This window comes from Phodopus roborovskii, unplaced genomic scaffold (assembly GCF_943737965.1).
Source record: "Phodopus roborovskii unplaced genomic scaffold, PHOROB, whole genome shotgun sequence".
In the NCBI taxonomy this organism is placed as follows: domain Eukaryota; kingdom Metazoa; phylum Chordata; class Mammalia; order Rodentia; family Cricetidae; genus Phodopus; species Phodopus roborovskii.
Genome location: NW_026126416.1, coordinates 26,870,417 through 26,893,570, shown reverse-complemented (window position 1 = coordinate 26,893,570; position 23,154 = coordinate 26,870,417). Strand labels below are relative to the sequence as shown.

The window sequence follows — 23,154 nt, the reverse complement described above, 5'->3', positions numbered from 1 at the left end:
TTAAGGACAAAAAGATTTTCTAGATGGCAGACAATGCAAAGGTACAGAAATACAATAGAGTGACAAGCTTGCTGTGAAGAGTGACAGGAAAAGTTGTCAAGAGACAGCCAGATCATGGAGATCTTTGTGGATAGGCTAAGGAAACTGGACATGTCAGGTGCATGCCTGACAGGCATTAAATGAGAAGCAGACCAAAAGAGAGGGTGTGTGTGTGTGTGTGTGTGTGTGTGTGTGTGTGTGTGTGTGTGAGAGAGAGAGAGAGAGAGAGAAAACCTCTGTCAGAGATACATGTAGTTCAATGGTAGATTCCTTCCCTGTCATGCACAAGGACCTGGATTTGATTACTCAGCGGTACAACCACATAAATATATAACATTCAACTCTTGGTATGTTAAATATAAATTTCATTTATACACAAAATACATATCAAATTATATATAATATATAGTAAATATAAAAGGCATAATATATACAAACTTCTATTTGGGAGGGGAAGAGATTTTTTTTTTAATTGGGTTATGCAATTACTAGAGCTGGCAAGTTCAAATCACATAGAAGAAGCCAGCATGCTGGAAATTAAGGTAAGAGCTTACGGGCTGGAGAGGTGGCATAAGAGGTGACAGGGGGCTGGAGAGATGCTTCAGCAGTTAAGAGCACTTGCTTCTCCTGAAGAGAACTCAGGTTAACTGCGGGAATGAATTCCCAGCTGCAGGTACCCGCTGCAGTCTCAGAGGCTGAGGCAGGAATTGTAAAACCCCGTGAAGCCCCAGGTGCAGGTACTGTGCGAGTCTTTCTCCAGGGAGTTTTGAAGGTATCCTCCTTGTCAGTGCATGCATGAGCCAGTGGCATCTTCCCTGAAGACAGCAAGAGTATCCGGGCTCATGAGGCAGGCAGAGTCAGGAGATGGATTCAGAAGTCTTCCTGCTCCTCTTCCCCTGTCTGCTGTAGTAGGTCTGCCACACTTTGCACTCTTAGGTCCAACTTTATAGGGGGGCTGTTACGCTTAGTGGTCCCTGGTGGGGTGAATGTATCTATGCAAGCAAAGTGGAAAAACTAGGCTCACTCAGGGAAGAGCTGTCAGACTGGTAGAGGAGAACCCTGAGCCCATGAAAAGTTACTAAATGTTCATAGTCAAGTCTTTCTCTGTGGAGGGAGGAAACCTGTAAAGGCTTTTCTTTTTGTTTTGGACTACAGCTGCCTTTGCAGGCCGCTTGTTCCTTCCCTGCTCCCGGGACAGTTTACTCTGCTGGGGTTTTGTAGTTGTTTCTTCTGCAGTAGACGCTTTACCAGCTATCAGCCGCTCAGTCCCTGCTGCTATTTCGTCCTTGAGGTTTAAGTCTATCAGCCATCAGAAGGCTGTAGGAAAACTCCACATCAAAGGGGACTCACCTGACCCCTAACAGCAGAAAGGAGGGTATTGTGACAATTTAACAAGTAAAGAAAAGAGTCAGCAGTGTGGCTCACTCGCTTTGATAACAATGGTCTCTCAAGAACTAGAGTCCTGTGAGTCAGACATCAATCCGCTGTGTGACTCGTGTTCTCATTAGCTCCCGCCTCCCAAATCATCCACACCACCTCTCAACGCTGCAAAAACCAAGCTTCCAACACACAAGCACGGAGGACTCACGCAGGCCATATGTAGTCACAGCCAAAATAGAGTAGGCGTCACTCAATCTTTTCCATATACTCCAATCATGAAGCAGTAAGCAAATCTACTTAAGGATTTCTCTTATATCCTAAATCACTACCCTCCTTCGACAGGCCTGAGTAAGCAGACCCACCCAGCCATTTTATCTTTTCATGTTCACACACACAGAAACACTCTGTTACGTTCTGAAATGGCTAAGGGTTGCTTTGTTAAATAGTTTTTATCAAGGTATGACACACTGAGAGGACATACACTCATGTTCTTGCTTTGTGTATGTGTGTGTGTGAACCTGCTGTGTAAGAGACAACACACACACACACACACACACACACACACACACACACACACACACTTGTTCTATAGACCAGGCTGGCCTTGAACTCAGAGATCTGCCTGTCTCCCAAGTGCTGGGAATAGAGGTGTGCACTGACAGATTTATGCCTGGGTCTTCAGTTTGATTTCACTGATCAATGTGTCTATTTTTGTGCCAGTGCCATGCTGTTTTTATTATTATAGCTCTGCAGCACAACTTGCAATGGGGGATAGTGATACCTCTAGCAGATCCTTTATTAGTCAGGATTGTTTTAGGGCTCTTGGGTTTTTTGTTTCTGTAGGAAGCTAAAAATTGCCCTTTCAATTGTGAAGAATTGTGTTAGAATTTTAATGAGATTGCATTGAATCTGTAGATTGCTTTTGGTAGGATGGTCATTTTTTACTGTTAATCCTACCAATCCATAAACATGGGGGATCTTTCCATCTTCCAATAGCTTCTTGAATTTCTTTCTCCAATGTTTTAAAGGGTTTTTTGTTTGTTTGTTTGTTTGGTTTTTAGAGACAGGGTTTCTCTGTGTAACTTTGGAGCCTGTCCTGGAACTCTCTCTGTAGATCAGGCTGGCCTCAAACTCACAGAGATCTGTCTTCCTCTGCCTCTCAAGTTCTGGTGTGTGCCACCACCACTCGTCAAATTAAAGGTTTTAATTAAACAAGTCTTTCACTCACTTGGTTAGAGCTACCCTGACATATTTTACAGTACTTGAAGCTATTATGAAAGGTGCTGTTTCCCTGATTTCTTTCTCAGCTCATTTGTCATTTGCATATAGGAGGGCTACTGATTCTTGTGAGTTAATTTTGTGTTCAGCTATTTTGTTGAAAGTGTTTATCAACTGTAGGAATTTTCTGTTTTATTTTTAGGGTCACTTATATATACTGTTATATCGTCTACAAATAACGATACTTTGATTTATTTACCAATTTGGATCTCCTTGATCCTCTTCAGTTGTCTTATTGTCCTAGCTAAGTTTTCAAGTACTATGTTGAATAGGTTTGGAGAAAGTGAACAACCTTGTCTTGTTCCTGTTTTTAGATAAATTGCTTTGAGTTTCTTTCCATTTAAGTTGATGTTGTCTCAGGGTTTGTTGTAAACTGCCTTTATTGTGCTGAGGTGTGTCCCTTGTATCCCTAATCTCTTTAGTACTTGTCATTTAGTACTTTTCTGCATCTAATGAGATGATCATGTGATCTTTGACTTTTAGTTTGTTTTTATGGTGGATCGCATTTACTGATTTATGTATGCGGAACCATCCCTGCATCTCTGGACTGAAGCCTACTTGATCATGGTAAATGTTCTTTTTTATGTGTTCATGGATTTGGTTTGCAAGTATTTTATTGAATATTTTTCATCTACGTTCATAAGGGAAATTGCAATTCTCTTTGTTGGATCTTTATGTGGGTTGGACATTAGGGTAACTATGGCCTCATAAAATGAATTGGGCAATGTCTCTTCTGTTTCTATTGTGTGGAATAATTTCAGGATTATTGACATTAATTCTTCATTAGAAGTTTGGTAGAATTCTGTGCTAAAACCATCTGGCCCTGTTTTTTATTTTTATTTTTGTTTTGTTATTATTTGTTTTGGTTTGGTTGAGAGACTTTTAATTACTGCTTCTATTTTACTAGGGGCTATAGGTCTGTTCAAATTGTTTATTTGATCTTGACTTAACTTTAGTAAGTGGTATGTATCAAGAAAATTATCCACTTCTTTTAGATTTTCCAATTTGGTAGTGTATATGTTTTTAAAGTATGTCTTTATGATTCTCTGGATCCTCAGTGTTGTTATATCCTCCTTTTCATTTCTGATTTGGTTAATTTGGATTCTCTCACTATCTTTTAGTTAGTTGGGATAAGAGTTCATCCATCTTGTTGATTTTTCAAAGAACCAACTCTTTATTTCATTGATTCTTTATATTGTTCTCTTTGTTTCTATTTTATTGTTTCTGCCCTCAGTCTGATTATTTCTTGCCATCTACTCCTTTTGGTTATGATTACTTCTTTTTCTTCTAGAACTTTCAGGTGTGCTGTAAAGTTGCTAGTATGGGATCTCTCAAATCTTCTTTTGTAGGCACTTAGTGTTATGAATTTGCCCCTTGAGATCTCCTTCATTGTGTCCCATAACATGGGGTATGTTGTGTATTCATTTTCATTCAGTTCTAGAAAGACCTTAATTTCATTCTTAATTTCTGTCTTGATTTTTTTTTATTCAGTAGTGAGTTGTCCATTTTCTATTGTTATATATGCAGTTTTAATCTGTTGTTGTCAGATAGTATGTGGGGTGCTGTTTCAATTTTCTTGTATCTGTTGAATTTTTCTTTGTGCCCAAATTCTGTAGTCAATTTTGAAGAAAGTTCTATGAGGTGATAAGAAGATATATTCTTTAGTGCTGGGGTGAAATGTTCTGTAAATATCTGTTGGTCCATTTGGTTTATACTGTCAGTTCCAGCATCTCTGTTTAGCTTTTGACTGGATGACCTATTTATTGGCAATATTTGGGTGTTAAAGTCTCCCACTACCAATGTGTGAGGGTCAGTATGTGATTTATACAGTAGAAATATTTCTTTTATGAACGTGGGCGCCTTTGAGTTTGGTGTATAGATGTTAAGAACTGGAATGTTCTCTTTGTGGATTTTTCCTCTGATGAGTATGTTGCGATACACATGACCAAGTTTTCAGGAGGACTTTGGAACTTTGAGCCAGAAAAGCCATTGAGAGTTCATTGCTTAATGAGAAATTGTGGGAACTTAAAAGATAATGCTGAGAACAGACCAGATGATAGAGGCTTGGCTTATGAAGTTTCAGAGGCAGTTTGAGAATCCCTTCCTGACGCTAACAGGGCCATTTGATATTTTAAATTAAGAATATGTGGTTCTGGTCAGATGGAGTTGAAGAATTTGCTTTTTAGAAGCCAGAGCCACTAAAATAAAATCTTTCCTATGCTCAAACAAATGATATTGGTCAGCTGGAGCTGAAAAAGAAGCTATGATTAAGAGACCAGCAGTATCATGGAAGCAGGGTCTTCTAGGAAATGCTTTCTCGGAGTCAGCACACAGAAGATCTGTTCCTATGGGGACCAAGGAGGTACCTTATTCTGGCAGGTTAATTTGGAATGTGTAAGGGTATCCTAGATAGTACCATTTTTGAAGGCACGAAGGAGACATGGAGAAACCAGGAGAGACCATTGGTGAAGGTGCAAACTTAGTTGCACTAGAAGCCCCAGTGTTGACGGGGTCATGGGGGGAAGTGGAGGCTTGACAGTGTGGGGCAGTGTTTAGGATCCCTGAAGGGAACTCAGGAGAGGTTATAGGTGAAGGTGTAGTCCTGTTGCAATGGAGACCTCAGCATTTTAAAGATGCTTGTGCCATCGAAGGACCATCAAGGTCAGCAAAAAGTGTGGAATGGAGTTCACCTAAGCCTGTGAGAAAAGCTGTGTATACTATGGATGGTAGAGCCAGAAAGCAGAACAACTCAGGCCCTTTGGAGCCCAGAAGATTGTCATAGCAGTAGAAAAATTACTAAGATGGTGGCCATACAAGTCAGAATACATTCTGGAGCTATTATAATATAATAACATTATATATATTTCTTTTTTTGTGACAGGGTTTCTCTGTGTAGCCCTGGCTGTCCTGGAACTTACTCTTTAGACCAGGGTGACCTTGAACTCAAAGATCCACCTGCCTCTGCCTCTGCCTCCTGAGTGCTGGGATTAAGGATGTGCACCACCACTGCCTGGCTACAACTCTTTCTTGTGGGAGGATTAGATCCAAACACACACATTATATGGAATCATAAAATTGAATGTTTACTTAAGAATATCTTCTTTAGATGCTTCCTTAAAGTGTCATATGTGAAACTTAATACCCTTCAACTAAAAACAGTATATGTCTTATCTGAAATAGTTGGGACAACAAGAATGTCAGAGCTTCAATTATTTATTTGAAATATTTGCAATATATAATAAAGTATCTTGAAGATGGAACCCCAAGTCCAAATGTAAAGTTCCTATGTTATTCATATAAAAATGTGTAACTTTATACCCTACTTTTAGCATGATTAAGTTTTGATTGCAATGCCATCACATGAATTTAGAGATTTTTCAGTTATGGATTCATGCTAGTATTCTTGCACTTCCTCCAGCATATCAACTCTTTCCTGTGAGAAGAGCCTCATAGTTTAGATGTTTTTGTCCCATACATATCCGTTATTTGTTCTCTTTACCCAAGTATCACTTTTTCATAGATCTCTCATCTGTCAATCCCATCAAAGAGACTGCTGTTCTTCCTGGCCCTTTATTTTTATTCATAGATTTTAACAACTGCTAACATAGAATATATGTATTTATTATGTCTCTCCCACTAGAACCCAAATCAATTCTTTATTGACCCTGGACTTTACTTCCTGAATTTAGAATGAGTGGCATAGAATATGCGTTCAGTAAATGCAGTTTTAAAAATATTGTTTTGTCTTACTTTTTTTTTTGAGACAGAGTCCCATGTAGCCTGGACTGGCTTCAAACTTCCTGTGTAGCAGGGGCTGTTCTTGAACTCTTGATCTTCTTGCCTTTATCCCTCCCACTAAGTGTTGGGATTACATCTGTGTGTCACTGTTGTTTGTCCAGACAGGGTTTCTCTGTAACAGTCCTGGCTGTCTTGGAACTCACTTTATAGACCAGGCTGGCATCAAACTCACTGAGATCTGCTTGTCTCTGCTTCTCAAGTGCTGGATTAAAGGCCTGTGCTACCACTGCCTAGACACATTGTATCTTATTATATCAGTCTTTACGAGTTAGTGGAAAATCAATAGCATACAATATAGTGTTGATTTTTGTTGTGGTTTTTGTTTTAATTTTCCAGACAGGGTTCCTCTGCCTTCCAACTTTGGAGCCTGTCCTGGAACTTGTCTTGTAGATCAGACTAGCCTTGAACTCATTCATAGATATCCACCTGCCTCCGCCCCGGAGTGCTGGGATTAAAGGCGTGAGCCGCCACCGCCGCGCCACCACCCAGCTATTGTTGATTTTCTAAGTAGGAATACAAGAATAATTTTTTTGCATGTACCTGCTTGTAATGGAAAGGAAAGTAACATAAATGTTATTTTAAAGGCTATATGTGAAGCAGCGTCAGTGGACTGGACACTTACCACTCTTTATGGTTAATGACTATCTAGTATTTTCACTTTATACACTTAGTAGACACCTGCTTCCAGATTTGCCATGCATTAAACATTTGGGCTGTCCCTAGGGATTTATTAACCAGGGCCAACAACTCCACCCTAAGTAACTTTATGTACACACATAATCGGAGTAACTCATTCTTTCCCCACAAGAGTGCATAAGTAGACTCTCCAAAAAGTCCAGAGCCCTGCTTTGTAAGACTGGGCCTTTAGGAGATGTTGACTGAGTCAGTGCAATGTTTTCCGAACATGTCTGTTCTTTAACCAGACGCTTGGCTTTGAAGAATGCTCATTCTCAAGTTTTAGAGGGTATCAATCCCCTTTCCGGTTTTTTTTTCCTAATTTCCGACCTGAGAAGAAAAATATATAGTTGAGAGACTCTAGAATATTCTTGCTTACTTCTCAGAGAGGTCCAAAGCACGCAATGCCACAGGTTGAATTTGCAGCGCGAGGAACCCGGAAATACCAGACCCACGCTTCCGTCCCGCACAGGCGCAAACCGCCCCTCCGACGCATGCGTAGACGCCTCGGCGCGCGCCCTTCCGGAGCAGGCCATCCCGATGTCCCTCCCAGCCAAACAGAGGGCGGAGTCACGGGGCTCACTGGAAGCTCCGCCTCTGCCGTGACGTCTAGAGACGCGACGCGTCGCCACGCAAGGCAAATCGGGAAGAGGGGATGAGCTGCGCTGGCTTGCGTCTGAGAGCGAAGTCTGGTTCTCTCTCGGGAGGTGGGCGATGGGCGTCAGGCGAGGAGGCCGGCGTTAGCGGAGCGCGGCGCTGCGGTGAGTGCGTCCTGGCTCCGGCCCCGGTTCCCGGGGATGGCGTCCGCCAGCTGCTGGTCATCCGGGACACCAGCCCTGTCCGCGGAGGGGTGGGACAACCCCAGACAACTGGCTGGTCCAGCAAGGGCCCGGACTCCTGGTCTCTGGCGTTGCCCTCCTGCGGTTGCCCAGCAAGTTTGATGTGGTTTGCCCGTCTCAGAGGGTGGCCTTGACCAGTTCTCCTTTCTCTTGCACACTAGACCCGACTTGGGTCTCCTTCCCTTTGCTTCCGTTTTTTTTTTTTTTTTTGGTTTTCGTGCTACCTACAATCCCAGGCCTTATCACAACTGCTAGTCATGTTTTCCCTCGTAACTGTGACCTAGTCACGTTATGTTTTTAGTAAAGTACAAGAAGTAAATTAAAGAAACTCCTCACACTTAAAACTTATTCAGATAGGGGGTTTTCTTTTCCTAAAAAGCGCCTTTGATTGTAGACTTGTGGCACCGACAAGTTAATTTCAACTCGGATGTACTGAGGGAATTGTTAGGACCCCAAATTGCAGTGATGTTCATTTACTCACAAAACTGCAGACCCGGTTCCTACGTTTAAGTCTTGCTCTTAGTTTACTCTGTGACCTTGACCAAGTCAGTCATTCAAGAAATATTTACTTGACTCACAGAGGTGTTGCAGTCTAAGGAGTTTAATACATATTAAAAGCTCTAAGGTTTCGGATCATAACAATAACAATAACAAGGTTGTAATTGTTTCTTAGTTTTGGGGGGGGTTTTGTTGTTGTTTTGCCTTGAGGCAGGGTTTCTTTGTGTAACAGCCCTGGCTGTCCTGAACTCACTTTGTAGACCTTGAACTCATAGAGATCCATCAGCTTCTGCCTTCAGAGTGCTGGGATTAAAGGAATCCACCACCACCACTCAGCATAATTGTTTTTTGTTTTGGTTTTGCTGTTAGACAGAGGCTTACTATGTAGACCAGACCGGTCTCACACTCCCAGAGAGCCTCCTACCTCTGCTTCGAGAGTTGGATAAAAAGTGTGCAGGAGGTCATGCCTAGCAAGGGTTTTCTTTTTTAACCTCTAGACTATTTTTATTAGTGTATATATCCTGCTGCATCAAAATGATGTGTGGTCTTCTTTGTTTTAAGAAATCTCGTGGAAGTAGCTTTTTAGAACAGACTGGCCTTAGATACACGTGCCTCTGCCTACGGAGTGCAGGATTAAAGGTGTGCACCACCACGCTCAGCTCCCTGTGTTATTTTTTAAAGACCTCTGCTGCTTAGCTTTGTGAGTAGATTTTGCTGCATTTCAGCTTTTTCTGTTTAAGACTCCCTGTTGAGGGCTGGAGAGATGGCTCTGTGGTTAAGAGCACTTGGCTGCTCTTCCAGAGGTGCTGAGTTCAATTCCCAGAACCCACATGGTGGCTCACAACCATCCGTCAAGTGCCCTACTGTATACATAATAAATAAATCTTTAAAAAAAGATTAATAATATGTGCACAAACGCTTTAAAAAAAAAAGAAAGCTAAAAAAAAAAAAGACTCCCTGTTGAATATCAGTCATGTTGGATTTAGTGATAGTGGCTATCTCATGCTTTAATTGCATGAGATTATAACTAATAATTAGGATATATTTTAATTATGACATATTAGGGAAAATGTATATTCCTGATCTTTTGACTATGTATTAGGTGCATTTTTTAAAGTTGAATTGCAAGGCTCTTGCAGTAGTAATACAAACCTTTCAGTAATGAATAATTGCTCGTAGATAATAATGAATAAGAAAAACTAACAAATATTTAAAGATGCCTTTTTTATTTAACTTGTTTGATTTATTTGCCTGAATTTTATTAATCATTATGATCTTTTGTTTGTTGATAATATAAATGGAGTAGAATTCAGATAGTTTCGTAAATAAGACAGTTATAAAATAAAGCCAACACATCAAACTTTATTCATAAAATGCTTAGCATCCTAATTTTCTAAAGGGAATAAGACTTATTTAGGTTCACAGTTTGAGAGGCTTCTGCCCAAGGTTGGTTGGATCCATTGTTTTGTGTCTGAGGTGAAGCAGAGTATCTTGGTAGTAAGAGTATGTCATAGAAATTGTTCACTTTATGGCAGTCAAGAAGCAGGAGGCTTGCATTTTATTTTGTTATAAAATATAACCAACTGAGCTTAGAGTTATTAGAAAGTTCAACTTGGTTTTGTCCTCAAGATTGCTCATTCACCTGGATAGTTGTTGATGTTGGTTGCAGCCTCTTTATGTAGCTTGGACTTCTGGCAGAATATGGAAGCTGTCAGTCAGTCCCTGAAAAGCCTTTACCAGAAAATTGGTACATTAGTTTAAAAAATATTCTATCAGTTAGATCAATCAAAGAGGTCTCCCCATCAGATGATAGTCTTATACTTATTTTTGTGTTTATGTATGTTTGGTGCTTAGGTACCCAGGGCATGGCACATACATATCAAAGTACTACCATGACCTGTTATACCCACAGCCTGACTCCTACCTTTTAAAACAAAAAGCTCTCAAACTCCTTTATAGGCCTCTGACATGTGCATCACTACACACTCATTTACAGCACACAAAAGTGTATTTTGTATGTATGTAGTATACTTACCAAATGTAATCCAAATATATATATATATATTATATTTGCTCTTAGAAACCAGGGGTATTTCCTTCCTTCTCTCATTCCCTCCTTTTTTTTCTTTTCTTTTTTTTTTTTTTTTAGCATTCTAATATTTTTATTCAAGTTCCTTATAATTCTTCTTTTCCTATTTAGCATTATACTTTCCTTCATTGCAGTAATGTCTTTTTTTTTTTTTTTTTTTTTTTTTCCCCCTGAATCTTTTAGAATGCCCAGTTTGGGACCTTAAGTAAAATACTAGCTGTAGAAAAACAAGGGCTCGATTCTTTGGTGATTCGTTTTCTTGATTTTAATTATTAGTATATAATGTCTATGGGCTTTTAGTGTGCATATTTTGAATGTGTCTTACTGTGACCAAGGCTGGTTTCTAACTCCTAGGCTTTAGAGATCCTCCTGCCATAGCCTCCTCAGGTAGCTGGAATTAGATGCATGCCACTGTACCTAGTGGCTGATGTCTGTGTTTTAAAGAGTATTATATATGTTTAAAACACACTACATAAAAACAAGGAAAATATGATTATTGTAAAATGCCCTTCCCAGGCTCAAATTTGGGGTGCAATTCTGGAGTGTATAGAGCCTTTAGGAAGTGGAGCCTGACTGGTGGAAGTTTGTTGCTGGGGTTAGCTTGTTGGAGGTTGTTCCAGCCCATGGGTCCCCCAGAGCTCTCTGCTTCTGGTCTGCTGGTTTAGAGGAACAGCCTCAGCATACTCTTGCTGCCATAAGTTCTGTTGCAACTTTCCCTGCTATGGTGGGCTGAAATTCCTCCAAAATAGTGAGCCAAAAATATCTTAAGTTATTCCAGGTATTTTGTCACATAATAAAAGTGATACAATATTATTTTCAGTGACGATATGTTGTAATCTTCCAAACAATAAGGATTTTATAAAAAGATTTTTTTATTTGTGTGTTTTGTTTTGTATGGGTGTTTTACCTGCACCATGTACTTACCTGGTGCCTGGGGAGGCCAGAAGAGAGTTTTGGATTCATTCCCTGGAACTTGAGTGAGCTGCTATGTAGTTGCTGGAAACTGAACTGCGTTCTCAGCAAAAGCAGCCAGTGCTCCTAACTAATGAGCCACCTTTCCAGCCTGAAATTGAAGTTTTTAAATTAACACACTATTTCTGTTTAGGCCCCATTGTTTAGGAACTGTTCTCTTACTGTATACTCAACTGAGCTAGTCACTTTCCTGAAAATTGGCAGTTTTTTTTTTTTTTAAGACTTATTTATTTATTATGCAGTGTCCTGCCTGCATGTATCCCTGCAGGCCAGAAGAGGGCACCAGATTTCACTATAGATGGTTGTAAGCCAACATGTGGTTGCTGGGAATTGAACTCAGGACCTCTGGAAGAACACTCAGTGCTTTTAACCTCTGAGCCATTTCTCCAGCCCGAAAATTGGCGGTTCTTATTTGGGAGCATTTTCCTTATTAGAACATTAAAGAGTGTTCAGAGCATTGTGTTTAACAGCACTAGAGAAAGAAAGATGAATGTTAGTATCTTGTGGGCAGGGGCTTGAGATTCTGCCGTGAGTCCTCTGCTGTATCAAGCAGGCTCCCACAACAAAGTTCTGTCTGGTCTGAAATGTGAGAATGCAGAGATTGATAAGTGCTTTTCACAATGATCAGTTTTTAAACTACAATTTGTGGTTTTTGTGGGTTTTCCCCCCACATTTTTGCTTTTGGGTTGTTTTGGGGACATAATCTTTTTATGAACCCGAGGTAGCCTTGAACTTACCACCCCTGTAGCTTCAGCCTCTTGAGTAGGCATACGCCATAGTGTATTTTGAATATTTGTTATTGTTAGTTAATAACATTAGTGTTCTTCCCTTTTCATAGAAGGAAAATGGGGTAATGTAAGCAAGTGAAAATACTCAGTTTTAATCACTGAATCACCAAAATAGTGTGCCTAATTTGTTCTTTCCTGCCATGGCTTTCTTACCATTCTTTCCTATAGTATTGTTTTCTTATTCATGTCTCTTTCAAATCTGTCTTGTATTTATTCATTTTGACCATCTTGGGATAATATTGACTTTACTGCTTACTAAGTAAAATGTAAACACTTCTGGATGACTTCGCAGATCCTCCATTCTGTGACTCTATTTCCTTAACTAATGTACTGTTAGCTAACAGCTATTAAGTGTTGACTGAGGATTATTAAGGATATCAGGGCATAACATATTATCAGTGGGTTCCGATTATTGCTTAGTGATTCTATAGTTTGCCTTACTTTTCTTCATTGTTTTCCCATAGTAATTTCTCACTTTATGTCTCTATGGTACTTCCCTTCTGAATTGTTTCCTTTCTCACTTCAGCTCTCATCATTTAAGCCAAATTGTTACTTGGGTAGAACTTAAGACTAAGAAATAAACTCCAAGAACCTGAACATCAGAGACAGAGGGGAAACTTAAGCTGGCCCTGAAAGGAAGGGGCCAACATTGAAAAAGACACTGTGGGCTGGCTAAAGTTCTCTCTAGCCAAACTGGATTTTCCTGTAGTCTTGCTAGTGACCAGAGTCATGTTAATATATAGTGGAACAATTGATATTAGACATTTGTGACTAGATCCCTGTTCTCTGTGTCCTATAGAAAGTGCTGGTCAGAGTCTCAGTCATTGAAGTTTCCACCTTACCTTCAGTGATGAGACATGGCTGCATTATGTAGCCTGCCTAGTTTTCTGCTTTCCTTAGGATGTAAAACTTGCCTTAGAGTGGCAGTCTGAACACGATAAAGGTCAGTATGCTTAATTGGCTTACATTCTTCACAAGCTTGTTTTGTTACAGACTAGAGAGAAGTAGTTCCCCAACCAGTATTGTTCTTTGGCCTGCATTTGGAGTAGCACTTCTGTCATGTGAGCAATTGAGTTCTTGTTTTGTTTTGAGACATAGCTTTGCTCTCCAGCTTAGGCTGACTTGAATTTGAATTCTCAGTCCTGCCTCAGTTTCAGAGGTGCCAGGATTTTGGGCATGCACCACACCTGGCTACTTTATTTAGTTTGCAGTCTTTTTTTTTTTTTTTTAAGAATTGCATAATTTTACTGAGTTGTATGTTTAAGGCCAGCCTGAACTTCATTGCAAGACCCTGTTCCAAATGGGGGAGGGGTAACACACACCATTTATCCAAAAAGCCATTGCTAACAACTTTAGTGACATCATTTCATGCTATGTCTGATCATCTTGTCATTGTCTTTGCAGTGTTTATTGTATATATTTCCTCTATTCCATTTCTGTTGCCCTAGTTCTAACCTCCATCCTTCTTTCTCTATTGTTGTTAACAAATTTTTACAATAGACAACTAAGATTTTCTTTCTTGGGTCTTAAAACCCATCTTTGTACTCTTTGTTGGAACTATACAGCTTCCTTCAGAACCCTGATGTGACTCTGTCATTGCCTCAGAAAACAAGGCAAGTACTAACTAATGTGCCTTTCGTGACCTTTTATGACCAGTGTGGAGACTGTTTTTGTGATTTTAATGGATTCCTAGAGGTGTACTTGGCTTTTTGACTTTCCCTTCATGCTGTTCCTCATGTCCATCAAAGCCATTGTCCTCCATGGGGATACATACGTTCTCTCTCTCTCTTCTGATTACTTCTAATTCCCTCTGGTGACAGTGTTCCTTCTTGATGTTTTTATTTGTAACACCGTTTACTATTTTTGTTTCCACTGTTTACAATTTTGTTTCTCATTAGTTTTTAAGCCTTGTGTGGAAATATCCTATTTTAATGCTTCAGCTTCTAAAAGCATGATGTTTATATGATAGGATATCTATGAGTGTTTAAATTTAACTTTAAAGTAGGTAGTGACTTACTGTTTTAAATTATCTATAATCTGACATGATTTGCACTTACCTTTAGAGGTCCAAGCTTTAGGGACTAAAGAGATGGGTCAGTGATGGGTGCTTTTCCAGATAATCCACATTTGATTCCTAGCACCCACATGGCTGTTGGCAGTATCTGTAACTCCAGTTACAAGGATCTGAGACCTTCTGATTTTGAACTAGTGTTTATTCTTAGGGAGCAGATCCTGGTTCTTATGTTGTCTTTGACACCAATCTTTCAGTACAGAACCTGCATTTGCAAGGTAAATCTGCATGTGATTTACATTGATACTAAAATAATGGTGTTATCTGTGGAATGAGGAAGTTTAAGAGATCCCTACCCTTAATGGGTGTTCTTAGTTGGTTTGATGATGAATCATTAATGAATCGATACCTCATTAGAAAGACACATCCAATGTCAGTTGACCCATTTGTAAGTGATAGTGTGGACAGAGGCTATTTCTCCCCAGGATTCAAGATAGGACTTATAAAATGTACTAAGTGTTTAAAGGTGAGACCTTTGTTTCTGATTGCATAAATCTTAAGTTATCAATTACTGTTTAGTTCAACATGTCCTTACAGATGTATGGAACAAGTATAGATAGAAAAAAACAAAATGGTAAAAATGTAATTTTTTTTTTTTTTTTTTTAAAGAGAAAAGTGGTTTGGTGACTAAGAATGTAGTACTAACACAGAATTGGAAGGGATAAATCTAAAGAATTAGTGTTTAAAACTGGAATGACTAGAGCCAAAGGATATTGGAATGCTTTTGGAGTTTGATGTAAGTGAACTATAAGACTGTTACTTAAATTGTAATTTAACCCTTTAAAACAATTTTTTTTTTTTTTTTTTTTTTTTTTTTTTTGGCCAGTCAATGCTAGCAAACACCTTTAATCCCAGCACTTGGGAGACAAAGACAGGTGGATCTTTGTGAGTTCAAGGCCAGCCTGGTCTTCAAATATGGTTCCAGGACAGCCAGGGTTACACAAACACTGTCTTGAAAAACAAAACAAAACAAAATTAAAATTTTGTTTTATGTATATGGCTGTTTTGCCTGCTTGTATATTTACATACCACTTCTAGAAGAGCAGTTAGTGTTCTTAGCTTCTGAGCCATTTCTCTACCCACCCCACCCCCATTATTCAGTCTTTTAGGATTAGGTGTTTGTCTATCTCCATTCACGTAATTAAATTGAATTTGTTAGAACGTGTAGAGAGCAGAGAGAAATGATGGGGAAAAAAATTGAAGTTGCAGTTAAATGTATTAACAGAGCTTTTAATTCAAATTTTAATTAGTTCTGCATTACAGAAGACCATATGTAAAGTTAATCATGTCACCAACGTTTTCATATGGAGACACTTAGGGTCTCACCAAGACACTCGACCTGGTGCATCTGTAAATCCTCACACACAGTTCAATTGTCATTCTTCATGCTTTCGTTTTGTGTACTCCATGTTTTTCTTCTGGTCAGAATTTACAGGCCATACCAGGAAACAAAGACTGTCACAGATCATCTAAGACTCTTTCAGAGTTAATAAAAGTGTAGGAGTATTTTCTGGCAGGAGCAGAAATATGTTTTTTGTTCCCAGCTCCATATAAACCTGGCTCTGCCTATAACTTTTCTTTTTATAAACTGATACCAGGAAGAAAACAAAATATTTCAAGTTGAAAATTCTACTTGTAATATATATACAAATGTAATTTTAACAGACAAAAATATAAAAACTCTTACTGTTCTGTTCTTTTTAGTAGCTATTTTGACACAGATGGGAAAATGGCACAATAATCCATTTAGTTAATGAACATTTGAAAATAAATATTGCTTATGCTTATCCCATAGATATATGTGTATGTTATATGTATATGTGTGTTGTGTGTGTGTGTGTGTGTGTGTGTATACATGTATGTGACTCTCATAATCGATGTTCAAGATAATTTAAAATGAGTCCTGTTGGGGAAGGATACAGTTGAATAGTGGGTGTTTGCTTTTGTTTGAATACAGAGTCTCACTGGGCAGCCCAGATTGGTGATAAATTCATAAATCTTATCTCAGCCTCCCAATTGTTGGACTGAGCCTCACAATAGTAACAGTTTTTCTGTGTCTTTGTGTGTGTGTGTGTGTGTTGTGTTGTTGTTGTTGTTGTTTTTGCCAAGCCAGGAATTCTATTCAGAGCAATGCATGCCAGGCAGTCAGTCTGCCACTGAGCTACATCCCAAATCCAGGAGCTTCATTTTTTTAACACTTATTTTTTCTAATGAGGATAATTGGTGGAATTGTTTGTTTTGTTTTCAGGAAATAACTACTTTCATGAACCACACCATCCATTGTTGAAGTAGGAAAGCGAGCATCACTCGTCATGCCTGCTGTAGCTTCAGTTCCTAAAGAACTCTACCTCAGCTCTTCACTAAAAGACCTCAATAAGAAGACAGAAGTTAAACCTGAGAAAACCAGCACCAAGAAGTGTGTGCTTCTTGCTAGTTTGATTAAATCATTAATTTACTTCATTTCCTCATCATTTAGATTTAATAACTACCCATTTAAATCTTATTTGAAAAATAATGTGATTATGAGTGAAATAGATCCAGAGATGTTCTTAACTTCGTCTTAGCAGAATAAATGTTTGATTGCTCAAAGGTAAATTACCTGCTTCCTGGCCAGTTGTATACTAACTAGATGACAAGTTTAAAAGAATATGAGAGTTCTGTTAAAGCCACTTTTCCACAAACCATTTCTTCTTATAAAACAGTATAACTCTTAATTAAAGATTGCCTTTACTCTTGTGTAGTACACATGAAAGTTAGCATGCTGGTATAGTCTTTCTCTGATTAAAACAGGGGCTGTGACTGCTTTTTGTTTAATTGTCCTGGTTGGTTTTATGGAGCTTGATACAAGCTAAAGTCATCTGAAAGGAGTGACCCTAAATGAAAAAAATACCTCCGTAAGATCGAGCTATGGGGGCTGGAGAGATGACTCAGTGGTTAGGACCTTTTCCAGAGGTCCTGAGTTCAATTCCCAGCCCCCACAGGGAAGTTCATGATCTGGTGTCCTCTTCTGTTATACAGACATACATGCAAACATAGCACTCATATGTATAAAATACATAAATAATTCTTTAAAAGAAAACTCTACATAGTATAACAACAACAACAAAGATTGAGCTATAGGAAGGCAAGTCTGTAGACCATTTTCTTAATTAGTGCATTATGGGAAAGGCCCAGACCACTGAGGATGGGAACACCTGTGAGCTGGTAGTCTGGGTTCTTTAAGAAAGCAGGCTAAGCAAGCTTTGAGGAAGGAGCAAGTCTGTAACACTCCTCCATGGACCTGCACCTCTTGCCTCCAGGTTCTCCACAGGTTTGAGTTCCTTCCTGCCTTGGCTTCCCTCCATGGAAAGGGATGTGTGAGCCAAATAAATCGTTTCCTCCCTGAATTGCTTTGGTCGTGGTGTTTCATCACAACAGTAGAATCCCTAACTAAGATGGAAACATTATTCTGTAATTTTTATTTTATGCCAATTTGATAACAATCTTTAACTTAATAGTTTATGTGATTTTATTTCTCTGGGTATATACTTGCCATCTAAGGCACAGGTTAAAAATGTGCCTTTCCAAGAGAGGTTCCAAACTTTCATGGTCACATGGTGGACTGATTCTGATATTTGCTGGAAATACAAATTTGCTAAAAATAGGGTGTCCTTAAAAATTGTCAACTCTAGTAGTTAAGGAACAGAGAACAGTAAGAGAACTTTTTGTTCAATTTTATTTTCTCCAGCAAAAGAGATTTAGAGATGAATAAGTAATTAGATTATTATTTAGATGGAAATAAAGTTTTAGGAAGGTAGATCTAGCTACCACATTCCACAGACTTAGGAAAAGGAGATCTTAGAGAGCAAGGGGGAGCAATAACTATTCTCTGATTGGAGATGAATAGGACACATGATCCCAAATGAACCAGTGAAAACAGTTAAAGAGACCTGTGTGGGCAAAGGGGCATTTTGTTTATTTATCTATCTTAATGTTTTTGTGTTTTCCACATCATGCCTCTTGATCCCATCCATCTCCTGTTCCAACCCCAAATAAAGCAATATAAAATTTTAGAGTAAAAGGGAAAAAGGCAAAAATCTTATTATAGAAGCTGCAATGTGACACACTAAGTCACACAGTAAGCCCCTTTATCCATGTATTTTTACATGCAGATGTTTATTGAAAGGACTCACTGGTCTAGCTCAAGCCCCTTGTCTCTGGACACAGGGCCGTTTTAATGAGTCATTTTCTCAAATAAATGAAAAATGGGAAGAAAACAAAACATCAGTGCTGACAGTTGAGTGGTAAAAATGCAATTAAAAGGAGAGAAAATCCAGGAGTACACCATTGTTTCTTAATATTACCAGTAATAGAATGGCTTAAAAAAAAAAAAAAAAAAAAAAGGCAGCCTTTTAGAGAAGAAATGGAGAAAGATTGTCTTACTTTTTAGTTGTTGTTGTTTTGAGACAGGGTTTCTCTGTGTAACAGCTCTGACTGTCCTGGAACTTGCTTTGTAGACCAGCATGGTCTTGAACTCAAGGAGATCCACCAGCCTCTGCCTTCCAAGTGCTGGGATTAAAGGCATAAGCCACCACTGCCTGGCTGCTTACTTGAGCTAAGTTGGTAAATGGGGAGCAGCAAGGAGAGTAATTTTGTTTAACTCTTTTTGCATTCCACCTTAAACTTACTCAAATACTAAGGACAAGAACATTGTAAAAGTTAGACCTAAGATGATCATTCCTTTCTAGCTGTCTATGGTTTAGTTTATCTCTTAAAACTAGCCTAATCCCAGAGAGAATGTATAAATTGTAACTGTGTGAAGCAATACAACTAAATCATGAGATTTATCTTATCGTGGTTATCTGTAGTTTATATGTGATGTGTATTTTCCCCCAGTACCAAATATTTTAAATTTTCTTTCTGCTTTTAAGTTATGTACACAGTGCTCAGAAGATCTTCAAGGCAGCAGAAGAATGCAGATTAGATCGTGATGAGGAAAGAGCCTATGTGCTTTATATGAAATATGTGGCAGTTTATAATCTTATCAAAAAAAGACCTGATTTCAAGCAACAACAGGTACCCATTTTGCTTTTTTATTTGTTATTTTTGCAAAACAGAACTATTGATTTCCTCTAAAAAGTTTTAATTAACTATGAAATTCACTTCTGTTCCCCCTCACCCCTCTTAAGGTCCTGGCAATCACTCTGGGCCTGGCTATGCTAAGCATTAGCTCTGTCTCTATCATAATAGATTTAGATTACATGATACCTTGACAATTTTAAATTCACATTTGGCTGGGAAAAGCAAAGCAAAAACATAATTTCATTATTTTGCAAGTGTGTGCATGTATACATTTGTTTGGATCAGTACGTGTGTGTAGTAGTCTATATGCTAATTGGTTTTTGTTGTAATAAATTATGACTAGGTCAAATGGAAGGATTGGGTTTATTCATGCATTGAATAGAAAAAAATAATTGCTGAGTACAGTGGTTCCTGCCTGAAGTCTCATATGAACCTAAGAGTTCAGGCCAGCTTGAACAACATAGTGAGATCCTATGTCAGTAAATAAAACAGAGGGACTGGAGACATGGCTCAGTGGCTAAGAGTGCTTTGTGCAGAAGACCCAAGTCTTTTTCCTAGCACCCATTTCAGTTGACTTACAAATGCTTCTAACTCGGGCTGTGGGCTATCCAGTGCACTATTCAGTCCTCCTTGGGTACCTGCACACATGTGGAATACACTCACACAACACACATGAATCAAAATAAAAACAAGTAAGAATATGGTTTCAGTTGTGCTTTCAGGTCAAATATTTAATAATTTGTTATGTGCCAGCCTTTTTATTTGGCTGACATTGAAGCCATATTAGATTTGGCTTTAGAATTAAGAATAAGACTTCAGGGTGTCTTCAGGTTTTCTCTTTTGTTCTTAATCTGTTTAGCAGGTGCTAGTCTTTCATTTTGCTGAAGTCATGAGTAGAAAGGGAGGGTGGTTGTGGTATAGACAGAGAAAATGACAACTAGGATTGGTGTGGAGAGTAAAGATGGTTGCATTTCCATTGTCCTAGAAACAGGCAAAATAATATCTAGATAGATGGTGTTAAAGAATAGGAGGACTGCTATTAGTGTTCCCATCTTAGAAATAATTTTGTTATCACAGGAATAGCAAAATACTCTAGAGAATTCTTACCCTCAGAGGGACTGTTCTTTGCCTGAGACAACGTCTCATAGCCATGCTGGCCTAGAGCTTACAGCCCCCTGCCTCATTTCCAAGGTGCTGCAATTTCAATGGTGTGCCATCATGTCCAGTCATTCCAAATCAATATTAATGTTTTATTTTGGAGGTTACAGTGGCACACTCTGTTAGCACTTGATACTTTATAGTATTTTACTTTGTTTTGTAGTGGGAAAGCTGACTTACAGAAAGAACAAATTTTATTTGTAGCCCCTTTCTTTCTCCCCAGAGTACTATGACTGCTAACATTTCTTTTCTTAGTAAAGAGGGATGCCCTTTGGGCTGGAGATATGGCACAGAGGTTAAGAACACTGGCTGCTCTTCCAAAGGTCCTGAGTTCAATTCCCAGCAACCACATGGTGGCTCACAACCATTTATAACGAGATCTGGTGCCCTCTTGTGTCATTCAGGTGAACACTGAATACATAATAAATAAATAAAGTCCCCACAAACATAATAAATAAATAAAATCTTAAAAAGGGGGGGATGTTTTTAATGGATAAGCTAATGGTAGTAGGTCATGTCTTCTATAAGCAAAAAATGGGTGCCTGGATTTTAGAGCAGTGTCACCTTGCACATAGGGGCTCATCTGCCTGCTCATAGATGGATGAATTAGTCCTGCCATGGTAGAAAACATCTTCTAATATTTATAGGCATACTTATCTGTAGATTAAGAACCCAGAAGCCTGCCTGAATTCAAAGACTTAAAATTCTTCATATGAAATTGCCTTTAAAGCAGGCTGGCTGGTATGATGGCTTGCTGCAAAGCCCAATGACCCGATTCAATTCCCTAGACCCACAAGGTGGAAGAGAACCTGACCCACAGGTTGTGCTGCCTTCCACGTGAGCTCTGTGGGGTGTTGTGTCACATCCCCCACTCTCACCCCTGTGCTTGTGCTTCCTAAAGTAAATGCTTGGAAGGCTTGAGGATTGCTTAGCTTTGGCAGCCACTGTCTGCTGATGGGTCTATTATTGGACTTATTTCGTGTTTGTATGATTTTTGCTTTATTCTTAGAACTTAGAAGTGCTTTTTCCTTTGGCAAGGTTGGAATTACCTTTTTGGCTGTCTGCTCCTCCTCTTTGAATAGGTTGGAAGTAATTTTGATTGACAAGAGCTCTTTACATTACCACAGTGTCACTGAATTTGTGAAGGTCAGGTTAGGAAGCTATCTGTAAAGGGTCAGCTAACGCAGGCTGTTCCATGGGAATTTACAGTTGCTTGGTTCCCTGTTTACACTTAATGGTTTCTTATAAATAAGTTAAATGTATTACATAGTGGATTTTTTGCATGCTGATGATATATAGAGAGATTTTTGAGACATTTGGGCAATAAATTGCGCATTTAAATAGGGTAGAAGTTTAAAACAAATACTTCTGCTTTCATGTAATCTTGGTTTCCTATAGGTACCATGATTTTAGTGTTTTACATAACACCAGTGCTGTAGCAGTACTCGTATTAACTATAGGATGGTTTTCATATACTTTTAGGATTACTATCATTCAATACTCGGACCTGCAAACATCAAAAAAGCTGTTGAAGAAGCTGAAAGACTCTCTGAGAGCCTTAAACTGAGGTACTGACATTACTATAAATTCTGTAGAAGAATGCAAACTAGAAGATAATAATACTATTTAGGTTTGTTCATTTATATCTGACCATACCAATAATACCCTATATCCTAGAAGCAAGTTAACTGAAGTACCAAACTAAAAGTCATTTTCTGTATTGCCCATATTGATGTGCTACTATTAATATTCTTCATGAAAATTTGAGGTTGTTAAGATAGCACTGATGTTTTACATTAGAAGCCGTATCCATTTTTTCATATGTTAATGGTACTTGTAAATTTTTTGACAATAAGAAGGGAATTTTAATTCTTCATATACTACATGATGTGCTAGAAACTGCTATTGGATATAATCATACAGAAATGAAATATTTACTCTTAGTTTTAATCTCCCCATAGTTGCAAAAGTTACATGTGCTTAAAAACCACCTAATTCCAGTGTTTACCATGACTGCCTTACCAGTGTATGAAATGATTACAAATTAGGACTGTAGAGATGGCTCTTTTAGAGAACTTGAGCTTGGTTCCCAGTACCCACATTGAATAGCTTAGAACCACATATAAACTCCAGTTCCAGGGGATCTGATGTCCTCTTTGGCCTGCATAAGTACTTACATACATGTGACAAACATGCATATACAGAAATCAAAAAAGTGTGTTTTTAAATTACAAATTAAAACCAGTATGCTAGTCTGGGCAGGTGACTCAACAGTGTGAGTTGTTGCACAATCATGAGATCCTGAATCATGATTCCAGCACCCATATAACATGCCATCCTGAAAATGCCTAAACTCCATCTCTGAAGGGTCATAATACATTTTTAAAAAGATGTCTTAGAAGTTATTTTTATGTGTGTGAATGTCTTCTCTGCATTTGTGTGCCATGTGCATGCAGTGCCTAAAAAGGCTAGAAGAGGGCATCATAACCCCTGGAACTGGGGTTAAAG

At 38.7% G+C, this 23,154-nt stretch overlaps 1 protein-coding gene across 1 annotated transcript in view; it reads left to right on the top strand.

Moving 5' to 3' along the window:
* Positions 1–7,765: 7,765 nt before the first annotated feature.
* Usp8 (ubiquitin specific peptidase 8) overlaps positions 7,766–23,154 on the top strand; it is a 46,839-nt gene continuing 31,450 nt past the window's right edge. Inside the window, exons 1-4 of the mRNA XM_051183473.1 lie at positions 7,766–7,931; positions 16,676–16,843; positions 19,338–19,482; positions 22,129–22,214. Coding sequence (XP_051039430.1) covers positions 16,740–16,843; positions 19,338–19,482; positions 22,129–22,214 — 335 coding nt within the window. The 5' untranslated portion in view covers positions 7,766–7,931; positions 16,676–16,739. The remainder of the gene's footprint in view (positions 7,932–16,675; positions 16,844–19,337; positions 19,483–22,128; positions 22,215–23,154) is intronic.